Source organism: Nerophis ophidion, linkage group LG07 (assembly GCF_033978795.1).
Source record: "Nerophis ophidion isolate RoL-2023_Sa linkage group LG07, RoL_Noph_v1.0, whole genome shotgun sequence".
Lineage (NCBI taxonomy): Eukaryota > Metazoa > Chordata > Actinopteri > Syngnathiformes > Syngnathidae > Nerophis > Nerophis ophidion.
This window is the reverse complement of record NC_084617.1, coordinates 21,114,797-21,139,039: the sequence shown is the minus strand read 5'-3', so window position 1 is coordinate 21,139,039 and position 24,243 is coordinate 21,114,797. Positions and strand designations below refer to the sequence as shown.

Here is a 24,243-nt window from a genome sequence, read left to right as displayed (position 1 = left end):
ACCGGTAATTTGAAATCACATAAAGGGAAGAAGATTAAGATCTATTCAGTAGGAATTAAGGTCCAAGCTTACATCACATTAACATTTTTACTGCATGCCTTTGGTAAGTGCCGGAGTGAGAAGAGGTTTTAAAATAATTAGCGCATGCTTACTTTTACCGCATGCCTTTGGTAAGCGCAGTAGTGAGAAGAGGTTTTAAATTAACTAGCGCCCCGGCGGCAATTCAAGGAAATACTGTATACATATTGGTTTTGGAAATGAAAATATCAAAATGGCACCGGCCCTCAGTGGAAAAAGTTTGGACACCCCTGTTCTGACGTCTTACAAATGCTGGCTCTGGTGTGACTTTTACTGTGACGGTACCGGAAGTGCAGCAAAAAAACTGCTCATAAAAACAATATCGGATTCCAGTGATGACCTGTAATCAATTTATTTTAATCTAATACTGCATAAAGTAGTAAATCTGCATTTTTCCCTGTATGGCCGCGCCTACTTTGTTGTCATTGGTCAGGTGTTCGAGGGTCGTTCCAGGATGTAGACCTCGACCTCATCTTTTAAAATAAGACGTTGCTTCTTCATCAACCTTTTTTATTCGGTAGTAACGAGCAGACGGCAAAGAAGGTTAAAATAATGTGAACTCTATAAAGGCATGCACATCATACTTTGCATAGGCTCCATCGTACAGTACGCAAAAAGTCCTTCATGAACGTCTTCTTCCCTTTGTAGGAAACACACAAGACCACGTATAGGAGCAGCATCAATGGAAAAGAGAGGATGAGGATGAGGAGGAGAGAGAGAGCACAGTGACATTCGCGGGCGTGACTCCACATCGCCCCCTGCTGCTGACGCACAGCAGGAACTACGCGCAAAACAGAAATGATCCCAAAAAAAAAAAAAAAAAAAAAAGAGCATAAAATAATCGCAGCAAGAATAAAAAAAGAAAAATTATGCAAAATTTAAAAAAAAACATATTTTCCCTGTGATGTTTTTATAATGCTGTTTTTTGTTTTGGATCATTTCTGTGTTTGGCTGTTGCTCTGCGTCCGCCATATTAAAAAAACAAACAAACAAACAAACAAAAAAAAGAGTCTCCTCAGAGGCCTTTGTAGTTAATGTTTTTGGTGATACACACACTTCTTGGTGACTGGTTTACGGGCGGGGGGGAGAAGGGGAAGGAGGGGGAGAGGGAGGAGCGCATGCGGCGTCACACGATTGGCCGAGGGGACGCTGCGTCTCGCTGGCCTGGGAGTCGGAGCTCTCGTCTTCGGAGCTGGACGGCACGTAGAGGCCCAGGACCTCCTGCACCTTGAGGGGGAGCTCCTGGAGAGAAGAGGGGAGACGCCGGGAAGGATGGCCATCAGGTTACGGCTGCTAGGGGGCGGGGCTTACTCATCAAGCCTGCCCCGCGTAACATTTTCAATTTATGAATGTACAACTGTTTGTTTATGTAAAACTGTTTGTTTACTTTGTTGACCACTGACCGAAGAAATAATGAACAAAAATATACACCTGAAGCACAGGTGTGTGTGGTGTGCTGGAATTTTCTCGACCTATGGCTTGATTGATTGATTGAAACTTTTATTAGTAGATTGCACAGTTCAGTACATATTCCGTACAATTGAGCACTAAATGGTAACACCCGAGGACATTTTTCAACTTGTTTAAGTCGGGGTCCACGTTAATCAATTCATGGTACACCTGTACACGCCCACGTGTTTGATTTGTTTGTCTGAGGGTCCCCACAATGGATGCCATCTTCTTCAGCCTTTATTACTAATCTATTGTAGCAAAACCAGCGAATGTTTGCTAATTTTAGCTCACTTGTCGGTGGCAACGATGGTTTAGTGCTAGCTGGTGTTTGTGTGGCTTCTCACTCGGGTTGCGCGATGTAGACGATATAGGAGGTGTGTCCAAAGTGCACAACCTAGCTGGCGGCTAACATCCTTTCACAGTAAGAAGCCACTTCTAAGTCACTAACCCTCACTATATAGTAGCAAATAATGTATTTTTTACAAGTAATATTATCACTGGAGTACAAGGTATAGCTAAAGATGCTACAGTAGGAAGATACAGTAAGCTAAACCTTATGAATGTAAACAGAGGCGGGCTGCGGTAACAATACCAAGAATAGTACCAGTATCAGGTTGATACTACAGTGGTACAAGCGATAGTTTTTTGTTACTTTTGTTATTGTTTACAAATCGAGGAAATACATTCCTGGACACACTTTAATCAGAACCAATTGTAGTTTTTGTTTATTATTGACTTTATTTTGCTCAAAATACTGTATGTGATGAAAAAAAAAAAAAAATTAAACATTTAATTGATATTATCAAAATGCCGTCCTGTGTTTTTGTCTGATTACAATTGCGATCAAAAATGAAATAAAGCATGTTTCCTACAAGGATGAGGTATAGCTAAAAATGCTAAAATACAAACCACAGGAGGATACTGTAAGCCATGTTAACTCCAAAGCTAGAAATCCTGAATGTAAACAGGGCCAGGCAAATCAACACAAATAACGATACCAAGTATCAGTATCAGGTCGATACCACAGTGGTTCCGGCAATTTTTTGTATGATCACAAAATAATTTTTGCTGCTTTTGTTATTGTTTACAAATTTGGAAATAAGTTCTTCGACAAGGGAAGACTTTAAGGGCAAAATCCAAAGGATTGAAATCACAGCCAATTGTATTTTTTGTTTACTATTGACTTTGCTCCAAATTTTGTCTGTAATAAAAGAGAATAAGGAAATAACTTGAATTGATATTTATACCCTGCAATCCTGTGTTTTTGTCTGATTGTGATGAAAATTGAACGATTGGTATGATCAAATCCCAAATTTGTGGTACCACCTAAACAACAGAAGAATAAGTGCTCCTTGAAATCCAACAGCCCGCATCTATAGGGCTGTGATACCGATTTCAGGCCGTATCTCCCCTCCCTCATGCTCACCTTGCACTGCAGCAGCTGCAGGTAGATGGCCTCAGCTCCACGCAGCATGCTCTGCAGGTCCAACTTCATGGTCAGCTCGTTAATGTGCTGCACGGCAAAGAAAGAGAAGGAAGATGAAGAGGAGGGCGACACTGTGGTGTCTCGGGCGCGCAGACGCACTTTTAGGATAGTGTTGAAGTCGTGGTCGGAGCCAATCAGCTCTCCTCTCTGCGACTGCAGGATGGCGCAGGCGATCAGCAGGTGGAAGTTGTCGCAGGGCAGGCGAGTCCACATCACCTGAGGAAGCAAATATTATCATTATTGTTTAATATTAATATCTGCGGGTACTTCAGCTTCCTCCCACTGTACCAAAATATGCATGTTATAGAGATGCGCGGTTTGCGGTCTCACCCGCGGAGTCAGCGGATAAACTGCGGGTCGGGCGGTTGACATGACGAAAAAATTGATTTTAATTAGGTTCGGGCGGGTGGCGGTTGAACCATCCGGAAATATTTGATATACATGGTTCTGGGATCGGTATCCTTTGCCATTCAAAGAGCCGTTTAAGACCCGTGTCATAAAGCGAAGAAGACAATAGGAGACGCTATTATTCTCTGGAATGACTGCCGGCAGTCACCAAGATAATAAGTGTTAGGGCATGCTATGAAGCCATTGGCTTTGTCGCCTACTACAACATGTACGATCTGCTTGTCAGTCCAGCATCATGTTGAGTGTGGCTTCCGCTGCAACATGCACACGACTGCAAGGCATACTGGGTGACACGGAGTACACTAATGGTTGTGATATAAACAATTTTAACACTCTTAGTAATACGCGCCACGCTGTGAAGCCACACCAATTAAGAACGACAATCACATTTTGGGAGAACATCCTCACAGTAACACAACATAAACGCAACACAACAAATACCCAGAATCCTTTGTATTCATGACAATTCCTGACTATTTTATACACCCCACCCCCCGTGCGTCGGTAAGGTGGGCGGGGTTGGGGCGCGTGGGTGTAAAATATATTCAGGGTTTGTCACGGATACAAAGGATTATGGGTATTTGTTGTGTTGCGTTCATGTTGTGTTACTGGGAGGATGTTCTCCCGAAAAGTGTTTGTCAATCTTGTATTGTGTGGCTTCACAGCGTAACGCATATTAGTAAGTGTTAAAGTTGTTTATATCACAACCATTAGTGTACTCTGTATCACCCAGTATGCCTTTCAATCTTGTACGTGTAATTGCGGAAGCTGCACACAACATGTTGCCGGACCAACAATCGGTTCGTACATGTTGTTGAAGGTGTCTAAGGCAATGGCTTCACAGCACGCCCATATTCTTGTCTTCAGGATGAACGCTATTGGAAAGTCGCGAAAACGTTAGCGGCTCCAATTGTCATCATTACTCTGTGAAACAGGTTTAAATAGCTCTGTGAGTGGTAAAGGCGGCCGACCCCTGATGCATTTCAGCGGGCGGGTACGGTCCTGATAAAATGTCGGTTCGGGTGGACGACGACTCTGGTGATGCGGTTGCGGATGATATAATTGCCTATCTGCGCATCTCTAGCATGTTAGGTTCTAGAGTTGTACGGTATACCGGTATTAGTATAGTGCTGTGATATTAATGAATCATATTCGGTACTATACCGCCTTTAAAAAGTACCGGTCTTCTCCCCACCCCCAGCCCCCTCGTCACGTCGTGACATTGCTGGTTTACGGGCAGAGGAGCATGTTCGACAGCGCACAATCACAGAGTACTTACAAGCAGACAAAGTGTACGGAGAGAAAAGTGAGAATGGACGCATTTTGGCTTAAAAACTAAAGATAAAGGTGAAGTTATAACACTGAAACTGGAAGGGGTGCTTTAAGACATGGCTAGCTAACTAGCGGATAAAGTCCAGCCGCAGTCGGCAGTGTTCTAGCTACTTCTAAATCACTAATCCTCGCCTCCATGGCGACAAATGTAAACAAATGCCATGGGTACGATAGCTCACTGGTGTCACAATGTAAACAAATGCCATGGGTGGATCTACACCTGACATCTACTGTAATGAAACAAAGTACAAGAGCGTATCTAGTTGATACTTCTATGATTACATCGATATTGTCTAGCATCACAAAATCTTTTTTTCCATTTTTTATATTATGTTTATAAACTCAGGAAATACGTCCCTGGACATATGAGGACTTTGAATATGACCAATGTATGATCCGACTTGTCCAGGGTGTAATTGCTTACCGGCCGAATGCAACTGACGTAGGCTCCAGCACCCCCCGTGACCCGGAAAGGGACAAGCGGTAGGAAATGGATGGATTATCCTGTGAAAACTTTGTATCGGATTGATACTTAAATTTGTGGTATCATCTAAAACTAATGTAAAGTATCAAAGAACAGAAAAATAAGTGATTATTACATTTTAACAGATAGAACATGTTAAGAGTATACATCAAGCATATATTAACAGTAAATAAACAAGTAGATTAATAATTCATTTTCTGAACTTGTCCTTAAAAATTTTGACCAAATAATAGAATGATAAATATGCAATATGTTACTGCATAGGTCAGCAGACTCAATTAGGAGCCTTTGTTTGCTTACTTACAGATAAAGGATAAGTTGTCTTGTATGTTCACTATTTTAATTAAGGACAAACCTGCAATAAGAAACATATGTTTAATGTACTGTAAGATTTTTTGTTAAAATCAGGCCGATAACGCCATTTTTTGTGGTACCTTTTATTTAGAAAAACATCGAAATAATGGTATCGGGACCACATTATTAGGTTCACTAGAGATTAGTGGCGGGCCTTGCGTTTCCCACCTAGGCCTTCAGTGATGCCCCACTTCAATAAATACCTCTCAAAATACCATAATTCATGTCACCACATGACCATGGCTAGAGAAATACTACCCAAAAATACACAAGCGCACTATTGGGCATTGGATCACCTCAATGGTGTACAAAAAGGGGTTATTTTTCAGCGCATTTAAAAATTCATCAACAAATTAAAACATATCCTATGTGGTAGTGTCAAAATAAAAAAATATTTGTAATAAACATATTAAATGTGAAAAAATTAAGATATAAAATATTTGATCACAATTTTTAACACCATTCCGATGCCGTATATGCTAGTGGAGTGGTTCTCACCTTTTTTTAATGATGTACCCCCGTGAACATTTTTTTAATTCAAGTAACCCCTAATCAGAGCAAAGCATTTTTGGCTGAAAAAGAGACATAAAAAAAGTTAAATACAGCACTATGTCATCAGTTTCTGATTTATTAAATTGTATAACAGTGCAAAATATTGCTCATTTGTAGTGGTCTTTCTTGAACTATTTGGAAAAAAAGATATAAAAATAACTAAAGAACTTGTTGAAAAATAAACAAGTGATTCAATTATAAATAAAGATTTCGACACATAGAAGTAATCATCAACTTAAAGTGCCCTCTTTGGGGATTGCAATACAGATCCATCTGGATTCATCAACTTAATTATAAACATTTCTTCACAAAAAATAAATCTTTAACATCAATATTTATGGAACATGTTCACAAAAAAATCTAGCTGTCAACACTGAATATTGCATTGTTGTATTTTTTTTTCACAGTTTATGAATTTACATTCATATTTTGTTGAAGTATTATTATATAAAGTATAAGTATATGAAGTACTGAAGGAATCAATTAAGTACTATCTATCTATCTATCTATCTATTATTAATATATTTATAAAGGATTTTTGAATTGCTGCTATTTTTTTTAGAATATTTAAAAAAATTCTCACATAGCCTTTGGCATACCTTCAAGTACCCCCAGGGGTACACGTACCCCCATTTGAGAACCACTGTGCTGGTGATACCTATCATAGTTGGTCGATTACAGTGAAACCATTTTACTGCCCAGGATGGGCCGACCTTGTCTCACAAAATCTGGTTTCTCTTTAAATATCCTTCTAGAAAATGGCACTGCAAATATATATCTGGCACCTACTCAACGTTTTGCTCTCCTTTGTGGGTTTAGTAAGTGAGCACCCCTGATTTCTCCGCTGGCCGAGTATGGCTGTGGTGCCACTTCGTGCTTTCCTAAATCGCATCTCGTGATTGGATATTCACTTGGGAGTGATAAGTGAGTATCCAATCTCAGTCATGTTTAACGTAAGGCTACCTAGATTGGCTACGGTCTGATTGGCTATCGCAACTGTTTGAGTTGATTTCAAACATGGATGCATACAGCATGATACGTCACAATTTCCAGTTTCTCTATTCAACATGTTCGAAAAGGAGTAGGAAGAAGCGGAGCTTATTTAATCCTACCCTTTTCCTTTAAATTGCAGCTGCTAACAGTTCTGTTCACTTCTTGTTCTCAATTTATTCACAATATACTCCATAAGTATAAACATAAATAAATAATGATTAGTAAAGTAAGTTATATTTCATATGGTGAGATAAATACGATTATCTACAAAATTAATGGATGGATGAAATAAATTCAGAATGTTTATCATGGTTCCTATTCTTTGTACTTTGTAAACACTTTAAGTTTGAAGAGTTTCTTGAATTCAATCATATTTGTACGTTGTTTGATTTCTTTGCTTAGTCCATTCCATTATTTAATTCCACATACTGATATACTGAATGTCTTAAGTGTGGTACGTGCGTACAAATGTTTTAAATTAAATTTTTCTATCTGACACTGTCTATCAACTGTATGTCCTCCGTTCGTTTACACTGCACAGCCGCCGCTAATGTTGATTCAGAAGGCCTCTGGCAGAATTCATACACGGCTGGCAACAACCTAGCTCAATTATGATTGGATAAAACTTCTAACATAAAAACAGGAAACACTGGAGCTTAATACGACAAGAGAATATGATGGATACTTATATTTACTTAAAAATAAAACAATCTTTTATCAATTCATTAATATGGTCCACTGCTGGAGAGTGTAACTTGTCCATGGTGTTAATGTCCTAAAGGGGAACGGCACTTTTTGGCGGGAATTTTGTCTATCATTCAATCATGTAAGACAAGGCACGTATGTCTTTCTTTCTTATGTATTGTAAATCGTAAAAAAAACACAAGCAAAAAGCGGCTAACAATGCAAGTAATGGGGATTAGATCCAACAATATTTTATACAAACACTGTAAGTAGACTGTATATGTAACATACTAACAGGCAAATTAATACCAAAAATGTAATATTTACTTATTTTGGTCATTTTAAGCATCATCATTTTTTTCTTCATGTTGCAACATTTTATTTTCCCTTTGACAACTATAAAATAGGTCAGACTTAATGAGAGAAAAAAAGACTACTTTGGGACAAAAAATCAGAACGTTATATTTTTGAGCCTGAATCTACCGAGGACAGGCAACAAGTTTTAGAAGCTGAGTAATAAGCAGCAAGTAGCAGTTTTGCTAAGTGCGAAATGAGAAACACAAAGTACCTATATAATAAAACAATGACCCACACAACAATGCCTGCTCTCACTGGGATGCCGACTGATGGGATTTTTATATCTTTCAGCACATGACTTAGGTTTCTAGCAAAAAAAGCTAGCATGCTAATATTGGAATGCTAAATGGCCCACAGGCCACACTTTGGACACCCCTGTCACAGAATCTGTTACCTGTATTTTTTTTTATATCGGACATCGCTGTAGAATCTGGACACCCCAAATACAAAATGAATGTTGGATAAAGCTAACGGACCGGATCCCCGGTGTACCTAATGTTGTGACTGTACACGCTACAGCGAGCTCACCTCCCACAGCAGGAGGATGTCCTCAAAGGAGAATTCTCTCTTGAACCAGATGAGTAGCCAGCGGAAACAGAAGCAAAGAGAGCCACTATCCTGAGAATCTAAATAAATACAAATCATACATAAATATTTTCATTTCTTATTTGACAGTTTTAGTTTGGACTGTGAAAAGATGAGCGCACTCACCCAGGAAGTCGCACAGTTCCGGGTCGAGAGCCTTCAACAGGATGCTGAGCTGAAGGAGCTGCTGCTTCATGGCCTCCTGGGACTCTTCAAAGTTGTGGTGCTACAGAGCGGAGCGGACATTTTACGTTTACTCACGAGGAAGAGATTATTCAACACGTCCGGTTTTTGAGCGCTCACCACCAGCTCCATGAAGCCCGTCAGACACCAGAAGGACTCCACCTCGTTCTGGGTGACAAACAGGAGAGGAGCGAGGAGGTCGCTCATTCCCTGCACGTACCCTGTGGACGGGGTCAAAAGTCAATTGGGGTCTCGCCGCACGTCTGCACGGACGCTTCCCACCACGCACCCAGATCAAAGTTGTACATGCAGTAGGTCATCAGCACGTCATGGAGGAGAGCAAGGCCAGGATTGTCGTTCCCAGAGAAGAAGGTGTTGTGTCGGTCTGTCCTGTTGACGTCTCGCTCTATGACGCAACACACACACACACGCACGCACGCACGCACGCACGCACGCACGCAAACACACACACGCGCACGCGCACACGCACACACACACACACACACACACACACACACACACACACACACACACACCCGGGTGTTACCATTTAGTGGTCAATTGTACGGAATATGTACTGAACTGTGCAATCTACTAATAAAAGTTTCAATCAATCAATCAATCAGTCAATCAATCAATCAATCAATCACACACACACTGGTTATCATTTGGAATGGGGACCAAGTTTTTGATCATGACTTGTGGGGACCACCCTTTCTACAGGTTGTGGAGGCATAAAAAAAATGAGGTAAAATGGCCACTGCCCAGTTAGCTCATATACGTCTTTAAATCTCTGGATTGATGGAAGTAATGTGCTGATCATTCTTACTGGGGACCCTGGGGAAAAAGAGTTAATATGGTTCATGGGGACCAAATTTAAATAATTTTGCACAATTCACACAAATTTGTACGTGACTACAGAGGACCACTAAAAAAAAAAAAAAAGTTCAAATTAAATAAGACATGATCCTCAGAATGCAGCACTACAGCTGTCCTTTTATAGGAAGTTTCACCACTTAAATGTTAAAGCAAATTCTGCATCTTCTGTGACATTACTGAAAACTGCTATTTGGCAGTAATGAAGTTGTCTGCAACTCCAACTGCCATATATAGAAGGATGGAACATTCTGAATGTGAATCGTACTTTAAGGTTATAATGTTTTATAATCATGCTGTATGAAAATGTCAGCCTAAGGAAAAAATAATAATTAAAAAAAAATCACTCAGGCATCTTCAGAATGGATCTGACTATTATTTAAAAAGGTTTCCCTTTAGGGCAGTGGTTCTCAACCTTTTTTCAGTGATGTACCCCCTGTGAACATTTTTTTAATCCAAGTACCCCCTAATCAGAGCAAAGTATATTTGGTTGAAAAAAAGAGATAAAGAAGTAAAATACAGCACTATGTCATCAGTTTCTGATTTAATAAATTGTATAACAGTGCAAAATATTGCTCATTTGTAGTGGTCTTTCTTGAACTATTTGGAAAAAAAGATATAAAAATAACAAAAAACTTGTTGAAAAATAATCAAGTGATTCAATTATAAATAAAGATTTCTACACATAGAAGCAATCATAAACTTACAGTGCCCTCTTTGGGGATTGTAATAGAAATCCATCTGGATCCATGAACTTAATTCTAAACATTTCTTCACAAAAAGAAATCTTTAACATCAATATTTATGGAACATATCCACAGCAAATCTAACTGTCAACACTGAATATTGCACTGTTGTATTTTTTTCACAGTTTATGAACTTACATTCATATTCTCTTGAAGTATTATTCAATAAATATATTTTTAAAGGATTTTTGAATTGTTGCTATTTTTAGAATATTTAAAAAAAATCTCACATACCCCTTGGCATACCTTCAAGTACCCCCATTTGAGAACCACTGCTTTAGGGGACCTGTTTTTTTGTCCCCTAAAGGTGACTGTGTAAACAGAGCTATGTCCCCATTAAGTAAGCATTGCCCGAAAACACACACACACACACACACACACACACACACACACTTCTTTTGCGTGACATCCAGCACAACTCACCAATCAGATTTCTGTATCCCTTCAGGAGCGAGTTCCTCATTTCCTGCTCCTCGCTGACAGACTTCCACTGCACTTTCATCCTGAAGTACTCGTCACTGCAGACGGGATACACTGACATATTTCTGTGTACACCTTTACTTGTGGATACATCCTCCATTTGTTTGAAATGTTGTCATAAGGATATTTAATCTGCGCACTAAACAAAATCATCAAATTATGAAAAAGTCAAAACACACACATTGGCAAGGTGCTGCCGAAGAAAAATGCTGAAAATTTAAGAAATGCTGAAATTAGCCAGACTAGCAGAAATTTAGCTAAGATATCATGAAGTGAGCCAAGCTACCAAGAAGTGAGGCAAGCTGCCAGGAAGTTAGCCAGGCTAACAGAAAGTTAACAATATTAGCAAAATTCAATTCCCCCCCAAAATGGATTAACTCGCTGGAATATAAAGACAATATAACTAATATCCATAAATGTGGATGCATATGCAAAAGTGCAATATATTTATCTGTACAGGAATCTATTTATTTATATCTGTACCTTTTTGCTCTTTTATCCTGCACTACCATGAGCTAATGCAACAAAATGTTGTTCTTATCCGTACTGTAAAGTTAAAATTGAGTGACAATAAAAGGAAGTCTAAGTCTAAGAAAAATAGTGGGGCGGTATAGATCGGTTGGTAGAGTGGCCGTGCCAGCAACCTGAGGGTTCCAGGTTTTAGTCCCACTTCCGCCATCCTAGTCACTGCTGTTGTGTCTTTGGGCAAGACACTTTACCCATTCTGCCCAGTGCCACCCACACTGGTTTAAATGTAACTTAGTTATTGGGTTTCACTATGTAAAGCGCTTTGAGTCACTAGAGAAAAGCGCCGTATAAATATAATTCACTTCACTAATTCACTGGTGCAAAAAGTTAGCCAAGCTACAAGGAAGTTGGCCATGCTAACAGAAAGACAGCATAGTAAGTTAGCCAAGCTACCAGGAACTTAGTTACACAGGCTACAAGGAAGTTAACCAGGCTAACAGAAAGATAGCACGGGAAGTTATAGAAGCAACCAGGAAGTTAGCCGAGCTACAAAGAAGCTAGCTTTGCGAACAAAAAGTTAGCAAAGCTACCAGGAAGGTAGACAGGCTAATAGAAAAGTAGCGCAGCAAGTTAGCCAAGTTACCAGGACCTTAGACAAGCTACCAGGAAGATAGCGAAGCTAACGGAAAGATGGTGCAGGAAGTTAGCTAAGCTACCAAAAATTAAGCCAATCTACCAGGAAGTTATGCAAGCAACCAGGAATTTAGCCAAGCTACCAAGAAATTAGCCAAGCTGCCAGGAAGTGAGCTAAACTGCCAGGAAGTTAGCCAGGCTACCAATACGTTAGCCAGGCGAACAGAAAGGTAGTCCAGAAAAATAGGCAAGCTCCAAGGAAATTAGTCAGGCTACCGGGAAATTAGCTAAGCTATCAGGAATTGGCCATACTAACAGAAAGACAGCGCAGGAAGTTAGCTAAGCTACCAAGCAGTTAGCCATGCTACCAGGAAGTTATACAAGCAACCAGGAAGTAGGCCAGGCTAATATGAAAGGAGCACAGTATGTTAGCCATGGTACCAGGAACTTAGACAGGCTACCAGGAAGTTAGCTAGGCTAACAGAAAGATTGCACAGGAAGTTATACAAGCAACCAGGAAGTTAGCCAAGTTACAAGGAAGCTAGCTAAGCGGCCAAAAAGTTGGCAAAGCTACCACAAAGTTAGACAGGCTAATAGAAAAGTAGCGCAGCGAGTTAGCCAAGTTACCAGGACCTTAGACAAGCTACCAGGAAGATAGCAAAGCTAACAGAAAGATAGCGCAGGAAGTTAGCTAAGCAACCAAAAAGTTACCCAAGCTACCAGGAAGTTCTAAAAGCAACCAGGAAGTTAGACAAGCTACAGGGAAGCTATCCAAGCGGCCGAAAAGTTAGCAGAGCAACCAGGAAGTTAGCCAAGGTACCAGGAAGCGAGCCAAACTGCCAGGAAGCAAGCCAAACTGCCAGGAAATTAGCCAGGCTACCAATATGTTAGCCAGGCGAACAGAAAGTTAGCAATGCTAGCAGAAAGGTAGTGCACAAAGTTAGCCAAGCTACAAGGAAATTAGCCAGGCTGCCGGAAAGTTAGCCAGGCTACTGGGAAATTAGCTTAGTTACCAGGAAGTTGGCCATACTAACAGAAAGACAGCGCAGGAAGTTAGCTAAGCTACCAAGCAGTTAGCAAAGCTACCAAGAAGTTACACAAGCAACCAGGAAGTAGGCCAGGCTAATAGAAAAGTAGCCCAGTAATTTACCCAAAAGCTACCAGAAACTTAGACAAGCGCCCAGGAAATTATACAAGCAACCAGGAAATTAGTCAGGCTAATAGAAAGGTAGCCCAGGAAGCTAGTCAAACTACAAGGAAGCTAACCATGAATTGATTAACGTGGACCCTGACTTAAACAAGTTGAAATGGAATATGTACTGTACTTTGCAATCTACTAATAAAAGTTTCAATAAAGCAATCGAAGCCAAGCGACCAAAAAGTTAGCAAAGCTACCAGGAAGTTAACCTAAAAATTAGACAAGCAACCAGGAAGTTGGCCATGCAAATAGAAAAGTAGCGCAGTAAATTAGCCAATCTACCATGTATTTAGACAAGCAACCAGGAAGTTAGCCAGGCTAATAGAAAAGTAGCGCAGCAAGTTAGCAAATCTACCAGGAATTTAGACAAGCTACCAGGAAGCTATCCAGGCTAAAAAATAACACAAGAAGTTAGCTTATCTACCAAAATGTTAGCCAAGCTACCAGGAAAGTAGGATAGCAAGTTAGCCAAGCAACCAGGAACTTAGACAAGCTCCCGGGAAGTTAGCCAGGCTACCGGGAAGTTATACAAAGAAACCAGGAAGTGGGCCAGGCTAATAGAAAGGTAGCGCAGGAAGCTAGCCAAGCGGCAAAAAAGTTTGCAAAGATACCAGGAGGTTAACCAAGAAATTAGACAAGCAACCAGGAAGTTAGCCGGGCTAATAAAAAGGTAGCGCAGTAAGTTAGCAAATCTACCAGGAATTTAGACAAGCTCGCAGAAAGTTAGCCAGGCTAACAGAAAGATAGCACAGGCAGTTGGCTAAGCTACCAGGAAGTTATACAAGCAACCAGGAGGTTAGCCAGGCTAATAGAACGGTAGCGTGGGAAGTTAGCTAAGCTACCAACAAGAAAGCCAGGCTAATAGAAAAGTAGCACAGTAAGTTAGCCAAGCTACCAGGAACTTAAACAAGCTCCCAGGAAGTCAGCCAGGCTACCAGGAAGTTATACAAGCAACCAGGAGGTGGGCCAGGCTAATAGAATGGTAGCGCAGGAAGTTAGCCAAGCTACAAGGAAGCTAGCCAAGCGGCTAAAAAGCTACCAGAAAGTTAACCAAGAAATTAGACAAGCAACGAGTAAGTTAGTCAAGCTACTAAGAACTTAGACAACCTCGCAGAAAGTTAGCCAAGCTAAAGTCAGGCTAACAGAAAGATAGCACAGGAAATTAGCTAAGCTACCAAAAAGTTAGCCAAGCTACCAGGAAGTTATACAAGCAACCAGGAGGTTAGCCAGGCTAATAGAACGGTAGTGCAGGAAGTTAGCCAAGCGACCAGAAAGTTACACAAGCAACCAGAAACTTAGCCAGGTTAATAGAATGGTAGCGCAGGAAGTTGGCCAAGGTACAAAGAAGCTAGCCAAGCGGCTAAGAAGTTAGCAGAGCTACCAGGAAGTTAGCCAAGCTACCAAGAAATGAGACAATTAACCAGGAAGTTATCTTAGCTAATAGAAAAGTAGTGCAGTAAGTTAGCCAAGTCACCAGGAACTTAGACAAGCTACCCGGAAGTCAGCCAGACTAACAGAAAGATACCGCAGGAAGTTAGCTAGGCTACCTAGACGTTAGCCAAGCAACCAGGAAAATAGCCAAGCAACCAGGAAGTTAGTTGGGCTAATAGGAAGGTAACGCAGGAAATTAGCAAAGCTACCAGGAAGTTATCCAAGCTACCAAGAAGTTAGCCAAGTTACCAGGAAGTTTTACAAGCTACCAGGAAGAAGTTATACAAGCTAATAGAAATTTAGCGCCGGAAATTAGCCAATTAGCCAAGAAGTTAGCAAATCTACAAGGAAGTGAGCCAAGCTGCCAGGTAGATAGACAAGCTAACAGGATGTTACCCAGGCTAATAGAAAGGTAAGGCAGGAAGTTAGACAAGCTACCATGAAGTTAGCCAAGCTAATAGAAAGGTAGTGCAGGAAGTTAACCAAGCTAACAAGGAGTTGGCTGAGCTACCAGGAGTGGCAGACCGGAGGGATAGCTGTCTTTTATTGGTTCCGGGGCCAAATCGTAGCAAATAAATTTGAATCTTGTACTATATATTTAATATTTTCACAGCTAAAGCGGAAAAAAGCTTTCAAATATATTTTTTCGAACATCATGAGAGCTCTTTGGACATGATATAACAGCCACATATTCACCTTGACACTTGTAAAGGCGGGACTGGAAGCTGCCTGACGCCTAGCCAATCAGTGGCCACGATACTGAACAGTATCTACTTGGTTTATTTTCCTCTAGAGACCATTAACACTGTAGTATTGATATTATCCTTTCTTTAAAGGCCTACTGAAACCCACTACTACTGACCACGCAGTCTAAAAGTTTATACATTAATGATGAAATATTAACATTGCAACACATTCCAAAACGGCCAGTTTAGTTTACTAAATTACAATTTTAAATTTCCAGCGGAGTTTCTGGTTGAAAACGTCGCGGAATGATGACGCGTGCGCGTGACGTCTCGAGTTGGAGGGGACATATTAGCGCTGCACTACTAGCGGCTAAAAGTCATCTCTTTTCATCGCGCAATTACACAGAATTCTGGACATCTGTGTTGCTGAATCTTTTGCAATTTCTTCCATTAATAATGGAGAAGTCAAAGTAGAAAGATGGAGGTGGGAAGCTTTAGCCTTTAGCCACATAAACACACAGTGTTTCCTTGTTTAAAATTCCCGGAAGTGAAGCTTCCGGTCAAGCGAACATGGATCCCGACCACTTGTCAACAGGCAGGTTTCGGTGAGAAAATTGTGGTAAAGTCGCCTCTTACTGGAGATCATCGGAACTTTTGTCGTGCTGCTGCTGCCGTGACTAATTGCCTCAGAGACTGGCGTCAAGACACCCGTGGACACACCCCTCCGACTATCAGGTACTATATAATCTCACTAAAACACTAGCAACACAATAGAAAGATAAGGGATTTCCCAGAATTATCCTAGTAAATGTGTCTAAAAACATCTGAATCACTCACAATGCAATCGCCTTTTTTGTTTTTTTTAACTTTATTTTTTTTATTTTCTAGTCCTTCGCTATCAATATCCTTAGCCACGAATCTTTCATCCTCGCTCAAATTAATGGGGAAATTGTCATTTTCTCGGTCCGAATAGCTCTTTTTGTTGGAGGCTCCCATTATAAACAATGTGAGGATGTGAGGAGCCCTCACACGGGTGACGTCATTGTCTGCTACTTCCAGTTAAGGCAAGGCTTTTTTATTAGCAACCAAAAGTTGCAAACTTTATGGTCGATGGTCTCTACTAAATCCTTTCAGCAAAAATATGGCAACATCGCGAAATGATCAAGTATGACACATAGAATGGACCTCATTTCAGTAGGCCTTAAACATCTAAAGGCCTTAGTGGCCACAAACGTGGACAGCACCTTTTAGCTTTTATTTCCAAAATTGTGTACACTACTGAATTGGGGTCTTATGCCGACATATGGACACTTATACTGCCATCTGGTGGTGTCAGAAGAGTACAACATACAATAGAATTTGGAAAAAAAAGTGTAAAAATAAAAATTAGCACTTCACTACACATTAATTACACGTTTGTGTACTTATGAACTAAGTACATAAGTACTTATGAACTAAGTACATCATATCAAAAGATTATTTTAAGTTTTTATTCTAATTTTTTTTTTTTCCAAGATGGCGCTGCTGTAGTGGCTGCTGTAGGCAGGAGCTCTGTGCTCTTGTGTCATCCTTTTGTGTTTTCCTCTTGTTTTCATGTGGTATTATATTTTTTTGCATTTTGGTCCGGGACCCTTTGGGACTGTGTGACAAGGGGTGGCACTTTCGTGACCTCTGTGGTGCTTTTTTTGTGGATTTCTGGATCTGCCTCCCGGGAGCCTTTTGGCCATGGAGACCAGCTGCAGGGTCTCTGCTACACCAGAGTCTGTTTGGATGTACTGGAGGGGATGCGGATGAGGGGACAGGGCTGTGGAGCTAGCACTGGAGGAGATGCGGATGAGGGGACAGGGCTGTGGAGCTAGCACTGGAGGAGATGCGGATGAGGGGACAGGGCTGTGGAGCTAGCACTGGGCGCTGGGACGGAGAGGCTTCGCGGTGTCTTGACTGGGTGAGCAGGTGTCGGACACCTCAGTCACCTTGGACGTATCCTCGCTCATCCATGCGGACTGGACACTGGCCGAGAGTGGAGTCGGCTGTCTTGGTTGCTTTGTTGGATCTGCTTCTGTCTCTGGCCATGCTCCCTCCACCCCAGCGGACGATGGCGTGGAACACCGCAGAGGCCACCACAGTGGATATGTTTATTTTACTTTTTATTCATAGCTAGTATGTAGAAGTGTCTGGTTGTATCTGCTGCTTTAATGTCTTTAATGTCCTCTGTGTTCTTTGATGTTTGACGTTTCCCTCTTACACACATGGAAGAGGGATGTGTACTATGGCTATGAGTTGTTGTTGTTTTTTTCCCCCCCTTGGCCTCAGTCTGCACCCCCACTCCAGGGCCTAGGCTAAGACCGATTTTTTAATTTTATTTTATTCTTCTATTTTTTTTCTCCCCACCCTCCTTGTTTACCTGTATGTCATCTTTTTTGTAAGGGGCGCTGGAAGCCGGCAGACCCGTCAGCGATCCTGTTCTGTCTCCCTGTAATGTTTGTCTGATCTTGAATGGGATTGTGCTGAAAATTGTAATTTTCCTGAAGGAACTCGGACATGGGAAGAGTTCGGGGGAAGCCATGGAAAACGACTTCCGGACGGCTTCGAAGCGATTCTGGACCACCATACGGCGCCTCAGGAAGGGGAAGCAGTGCACTATCAACACCGTGTATGGTGCGGATGGTGTTCTGCTGACTTCGACTGCGGATGTTGTGGATCGGTGGAGGGAATACTTCGAAGACCTCCTCAATCCCACCAACACGTCTTTCTTTGAGGAAGCGGTGCCTGGGGAATCTGTAGTGGACTCTCCTATTTCTGGGGCTGAGGTCGCTGAGGTAGTTAAAAAGCTCCTCGGCGGCAAGGCCCCGGGGGTGGATGAGATCCGCCCGGAGTTCCTTAAGGCTCTGGATGCTGTGGGGCTGTCTTGGTTGACAAGACTCTGCAGCATCGCGTGGACATCGGGGGCGGTACCTCTGGATTGGCAGACCGGGGTGGTGGTCCCTCTCTTTAAGAAGGGGGACCGGAGGGTGTGTTCCAACTATCGTGGGATCACACTCCTCAGCCTTCCCGGTAAGGTTTATTCAGGTGTACTGGAGAGGAGGCTTCGCCGGATAGTCGAACCTCGGATTCAGGAGGAACAGTGTGGTTTTCGTCCTGGTCGTGGAACTGTGGACCAGCTCTATACTCTCGGCAGGGTTCTTGAGGGTGCATGGGAGTTTGCCCAACCAGTCTACATGTGCTTTGTGGACTTGGAGAAGGCATTCGACCGTGTCCCTCGGGAAGTCCTGTGGGGAGTGCTCAGAGAGTATGGGGTATCGGAATGTCTTATTGTGGCAGTCCGCTCCCTGTATGATCAGTGTCAGAGCTTGGTCCGCATTGCTGGCAGTAAGTCGGACACGTTTCCAGTGAAGGTTGGACTCCGCCAAGGCTGTCCTTTGTCACCGATTCTGTTCATAACTTTTATGGACAGAATTTCTAGGCGCAGCCAAGGCGTTGAGGGGTTCCGGTTTGGTGGCCACGGGATTAGGTCTCTGCTTTTTGCAGATGATGTAGTCCTGATGGCTTCATCTGGCCGGGATCTTCAGCTCTCACTGGATCGGTTCGCAGCCGAGTGTGAAGCGACCGGAATGAGAATCAGCACCTCCAAGTCCGAGTCCATGGTTCTCGCCCGGAAAAGGGTGGAGTGCCATCTCCGGGTTGGGGAGGAGACCCTGCCCCAAGTGGAGGAGTTCAAGTACCTAGGAGTCTTGTTCACGAGTGGGGGAAGAGTGGATCGTGAGATCGACAGGCGGATCGGTGCGGCGTCTTCAGTAATGCGGACGTTGTATCGATCCGTTGTGGTGAAGAAGGAGCTGAGCCGGAAGGCAAAGCTCTCAATTTACCGGTCGATCTACGTTCCCATCCTCACCTATGGTCATGAGCTTTGGGTCATGACCGAAAGGATAAGATCACGGGTACAAGCGGCCGAAATGAGTTTCCTCCGCCGGGTGGCGGGGCTCTCCCTTAGAGATAGGGTGAGAAGCTCTGCCATCCGGGAGGAGCTCAACGTAAAGCCGCTGCTCCTCCACATCGAGAGGAGCCAGATGAGGTGGTTCGGGCATCTGGTCAGGATGCCACCCGAACGCCTCCCTATGGATGTGTTTAGGGCACGTCCAGCTGGTAGGAGGCCACGGGGAAGACCCAGGACACGTTGGAAAGAGTATGTCTCCCGGCTGGCCTGGGAACGCCTCGGGATCCCCCGGGAAGAGCTAGACGAAGTGGCTGGAGATAGGGAAGTCTGGGCTTCCCTGCTTAGGCTGCTGCCCCCGCGACCCGACCTCGGATAAGCGGAAGATGATGGATGGATGGATGGATGGAACTCTTCTGACGGAATAAATAAAGTACTATCTATCTATCTATCTAATTAGGTTCCAATAAGCTCAAATAAAAAAAAGGAATAAAACAAAAAAAAACACCTTGGGCCTTAAGAGGTTAACCATGTTTATCGTTAAATATGCTTAATTTAGGCCTAAAATATGTGAATATGATTTTAAGAAAAGCAAAGTGTAATGTGGCAAAAGACATCTGCACAGCATTAGAAAAATGTGCATTACTTTGATGGCAAAGGTAAGAAATGATGATGAAGCAGGGTGGTTATGTGCGGATTGATGGATAAAAAACACTTACGTTTTGACACGTAAAATGTCCTCCCGCTCTTTGAAGGTGCTGCTCCACGGATAAAAACCCAGCAGAAACTTCCACACCTCCTTCCGTAGCGATGCTTTGATCCCCTGCAAACATTTCAGCGGGCGCCATGTTAGCACAAACCATCCAAAAATGTTATCCACGTGACAGTCCTTGTGTCTCACCCCTCGGAAGACAAGATCTTTGATTCTCTCCGGGTTCTTCACGCGACCCTCGGAGTCCAGAAACTCCTCCCATTTGTCGAGCGGTGGTCCTCGGCTTACAACTGGCCTGGGGCCAAGCTCCACCCCCTAGAGCGAAGGCATCCAATAAATATATATAAATATATAAAGTGCGACCCGGAGCTAATTTTTAAACACATTAAACAGACATATTTAGACACATAAAAATAAATAACAAAATTAGTGGGATAAAAGAGCAAAACACGTGTAATGAATGATAAAAAGTTGAAATAGATAGATAGATAGATAGATAGATAGATAGATAGATAGATAGATAGATAGATAGATAGATAGATAGATAGATAGATAGATAGATAGATAGATAGATAGATAGATAGATGGATAGATAGATAGATAGATAGATAATTACTGATTCCTTCAGGAGAGTTCCCTCAGGAAAATTTTAATTCCAGCAACAGTGTACAGAATTGAGATCAAATTTTAAAGGGAAAAATACATAATAGGGGTGTAAATGGAAATAAAATAGAAAATATAACAATAAGAACAAAAATAAAAAACAACAATATGAATAAAAATATAATGGTAAAAAAAACAAACAGTATAATAAGAGAATGACTAATAACACAAAGCTGCCATGTATGCCGTTTTTTTCTTTAAAACTGTCAAAATCAATGTTTGTTGAATTATTGAAATATTCAAGGTTGCAATTACTTCACATCAAATATTCCACTTTGAAATAAATTTGGGGGAAATTATTGCATATTTTGTGTGTTTGCCACATGAAAAAACACAGTTTTCTTTGACAAAAAGGGCATAAAACCAACAAATGAAAGAAAAAACACTAAAAAAAAATAATAAAAACTTTAAAAAATGTATAAGCTTTTTTTAACACTTTTATTAGTAGGGCCCTTTTGGGTCCCCAATAATTTTAGCAGGATTTGTTTTATTTTATAAACTGTTATTGTTAAAAAAAAAATAATTAATTAAAATCAACGGTGTTATGAATTATTGACTTATTTAAGGCTTCACTTACTTCAAATCAAATACATTTTGGTAGTTTTCACCTTCAAAACTAATAGAATGCGTATAAATTATTTTTTCAAAACTAGAAAATGACATTTCTGTAAAAATGTGTGAATGCTTAAGAGCCAAAGCTGAACTGAAATGCTAACAGTTAGTACCCAGGCAAGATAAGTAACAAAAACCCATCCATCCATCCATTTTTCTACCGCTTGTCACAAAATTAGCTCAAAAAGCTAGCAGTCTAAAAGTTGCCAAGTATATGCTGAATTAGGGAAATCAGCAAAATACCAAAATATAGGCTGACCATATTCTGAAATCCCAAAAAGAGGACACATATATGTGTGCCAAGGCTGGCAGCACACCAAGACTTGCCAATGATACTTGAACTTGCTTTATAAACAATATATTTATTTAAAACAGCATTTTTTCTCCTCTGTTGACAGCAGTGTTGATGCTAGGAATTTTCAAAATGGGGTCCCATGTAACAAAGAGGAATAGCTAACAGAAGGTGTCAGGTAATACAAACCCCGTTTCCATATGAGTTGGGAAATTGTGTTAGATGTAAGTAAAAACGGAATACAAGGATTTACAAATCCTTTTCAACCCATATTCAATTGAATGCACTACAAAAACAAGATATTTGATGTTCAAACTCATAAAGTTTATTTTTTTTTGCAATTAATAATTAACTTAGACTTTCATGGCTGCAACACCTGCCAAAGTAGTTGGGAAAGGGCATGTTCACCACTGTGTTACATCACTTTTTCTTTTAAAAACACTCAATAAACGTTTGGGAACTGAAGAAACTAATTGTTGAAGCTTTGAAAGTGGAATTCTTTTCCATTCTTGTTTTATGTAGAGTTTCAGTCGTTCAACAGCCCGGGGTCTCCGCTGTCGTATTTTACGCTTCATAATGCGCCACACATTTTCGATGGGATACAGGTCTGGACTGCAGGCGGGCCAGGAAAGTACCCGCACTTTGTTTTTACAAAGCCACGCTGTTGTAACACGTGCTAAATGTGGCGTGGCATTATCTGGCTGAAATAAGCAGCAGCGTCCATGAAAAAGACGGTGCTTAGACGGCAGCATATGTTGTTCCAAAACCTGTATGTACCTTTCAGCATTAATGATGCCTTCACAGATGTGTAAGTTACCCATGCCTTGGGTACTAATGCACCCCCATACCATCACAGATGCTGGCTTTTCAACTTTGCGTCGATGACAGTGGATGGTTTGCTTCCCCTTTGGTCCGGATGACACGATATCGAATATTTCCAAAAACTATTTGAAATGTGGACTCGTCAGACCACAGAACACTTTTCCGCTTTGCATCAGTCCATCTTAGATGATCTTGGGCCCAGAGAAGCCGGCGGCGTTTCTGGATGTTGTTGATAAAAATGCTTTCGCTTTGCATAGTAGAGCTTTAACTTGCACTTACAGATGTAGCGACAAACTGTATTTAGTGACAGTGGTTTTCTGAAGTGTTCCTGAGCCCATGTGGTGATATCCTTTAGAGATTGATGTCGGTTTTTGATACAGTGCCGTCTGAGGGATCGAAGGTCATGGTCATTCAATTTTGGTTTTCGGCCATACCGCTAACTTGAGTGATTTCTCCAGATTCTCTGAACGTCTTTATGATATTATGGACCGTAGATGTTGAAATCCCTAAATTTCTTGCAATTGCACTTTGAGAAACGTTGTTCTTAAATTGTTTGACTATTTGCTCACGCAGCTGTGGACAAAGGTGTGACCCTCGCCCCATCCTTTCTTGTAAAAGACTGAGCATTTTTGGGAAGCTGTTTTAATACCCAATCATGGCACCCACCTGTTCCCAATGAGCCACCACACCTGTGGGATGTTCCAAATAAGTGTTTGATGAGCATTCCTCAAATTTATCAGTATTTATTGCTACCTTTCCCAACGTCTTTGTCACGTGTTGCTGGCATCAAATTCGAAAGTTAATGATTATTTGCACAAAAAAAAATGGTTATCAGTTTGAACATCAAATATGTTGTCTTTGTAGCATATTCAACTGAATATGGGTTGAAAATGATTTGCAAATCATTGTGGCGCCAGCACCCCCCGCGACCCCAAAAGGGAATAAGCGGTAGAAAATGGATGGATGGATGTATTCCGTTTATATTTACATCTAACACAATTTCCCAACTCATATGGAAACGGGGTTTGTAGACAGATATTATCGATTGGTGTATGGCGAGTGATTATACAGCTGGATGGAGTGCGGAAGTATACAGCATCAAGTACCAAACAATTGTTATGGTATTGCTGGGTATTGTTTTGTTGGATTGATTAATAAAAAAAATAAAAATAAAAAAAAATAAAAAAATAAAAAACTTGATTTAAAAAAAATTTGATTCTGAATCGCACGTGGGAATCGTGATTCGAACTCGAATCGATTTTTCCCCCAAACCCCTAATAATGTACTGTATATATATATATGTATATATATATATATATATATATATATATATATATATGTATATATATATATACATATATACATATACATATATATATATATATATATATATATATACATATATACATATACATATATATATATATATATATATATATATATATATATATATATATATATATATATATATATATATATATTTATATATATATACACACATCCATACGGGACGGCGTGGCGCAGTGGGAGAATGGCCGTGCGCAACCCGAGGGTCACTGGTTCAAATCCCACCTAGAACCAACTTCGTCACGTCCGTTGTGTCCTGAGCAAGACACTTCGCCCTTGCTCCTGATGGGTGCTGGGGAGCGCCTTGCATGGCAGCTCCCTCCATCAGTGTGTGAATGTGTGTGTGAATGGGTAAATGTGGAAGTAGTGTCAAAGCGCTTTGAGTACCTTGAAGGTAG

At 41.2% G+C, this 24,243-nt stretch overlaps 1 protein-coding gene across 1 annotated transcript in view; it reads right to left on the bottom strand.

Annotated features, from left to right (window-relative positions):
* Window positions 1-571: 571 nt before the first annotated feature.
* The window catches only part of tbc1d17 (TBC1 domain family, member 17), a 35,321-nt gene continuing 11,649 nt past the window's right edge, over window positions 572-24,243 (bottom strand). The window contains exons 8-17 of the mRNA XM_061905615.1: window positions 20,299-20,424; window positions 20,117-20,220; window positions 10,994-11,088; window positions 9,238-9,354; window positions 9,069-9,169; window positions 8,892-8,991; window positions 8,709-8,806; window positions 3,116-3,232; window positions 2,957-3,043; window positions 572-1,320 (exon numbers count right to left, since the gene is read on the bottom strand). Of these exons, the coding sequence (XP_061761599.1) occupies window positions 1,150-1,320; window positions 2,957-3,043; window positions 3,116-3,232; window positions 8,709-8,806; window positions 8,892-8,991; window positions 9,069-9,169; window positions 9,238-9,354; window positions 10,994-11,088; window positions 20,117-20,220; window positions 20,299-20,424 (1,116 nt within the window). The 3' untranslated portion in view covers window positions 572-1,149. The remainder of the gene's footprint in view (window positions 1,321-2,956; window positions 3,044-3,115; window positions 3,233-8,708; window positions 8,807-8,891; window positions 8,992-9,068; window positions 9,170-9,237; window positions 9,355-10,993; window positions 11,089-20,116; window positions 20,221-20,298; window positions 20,425-24,243) is intronic.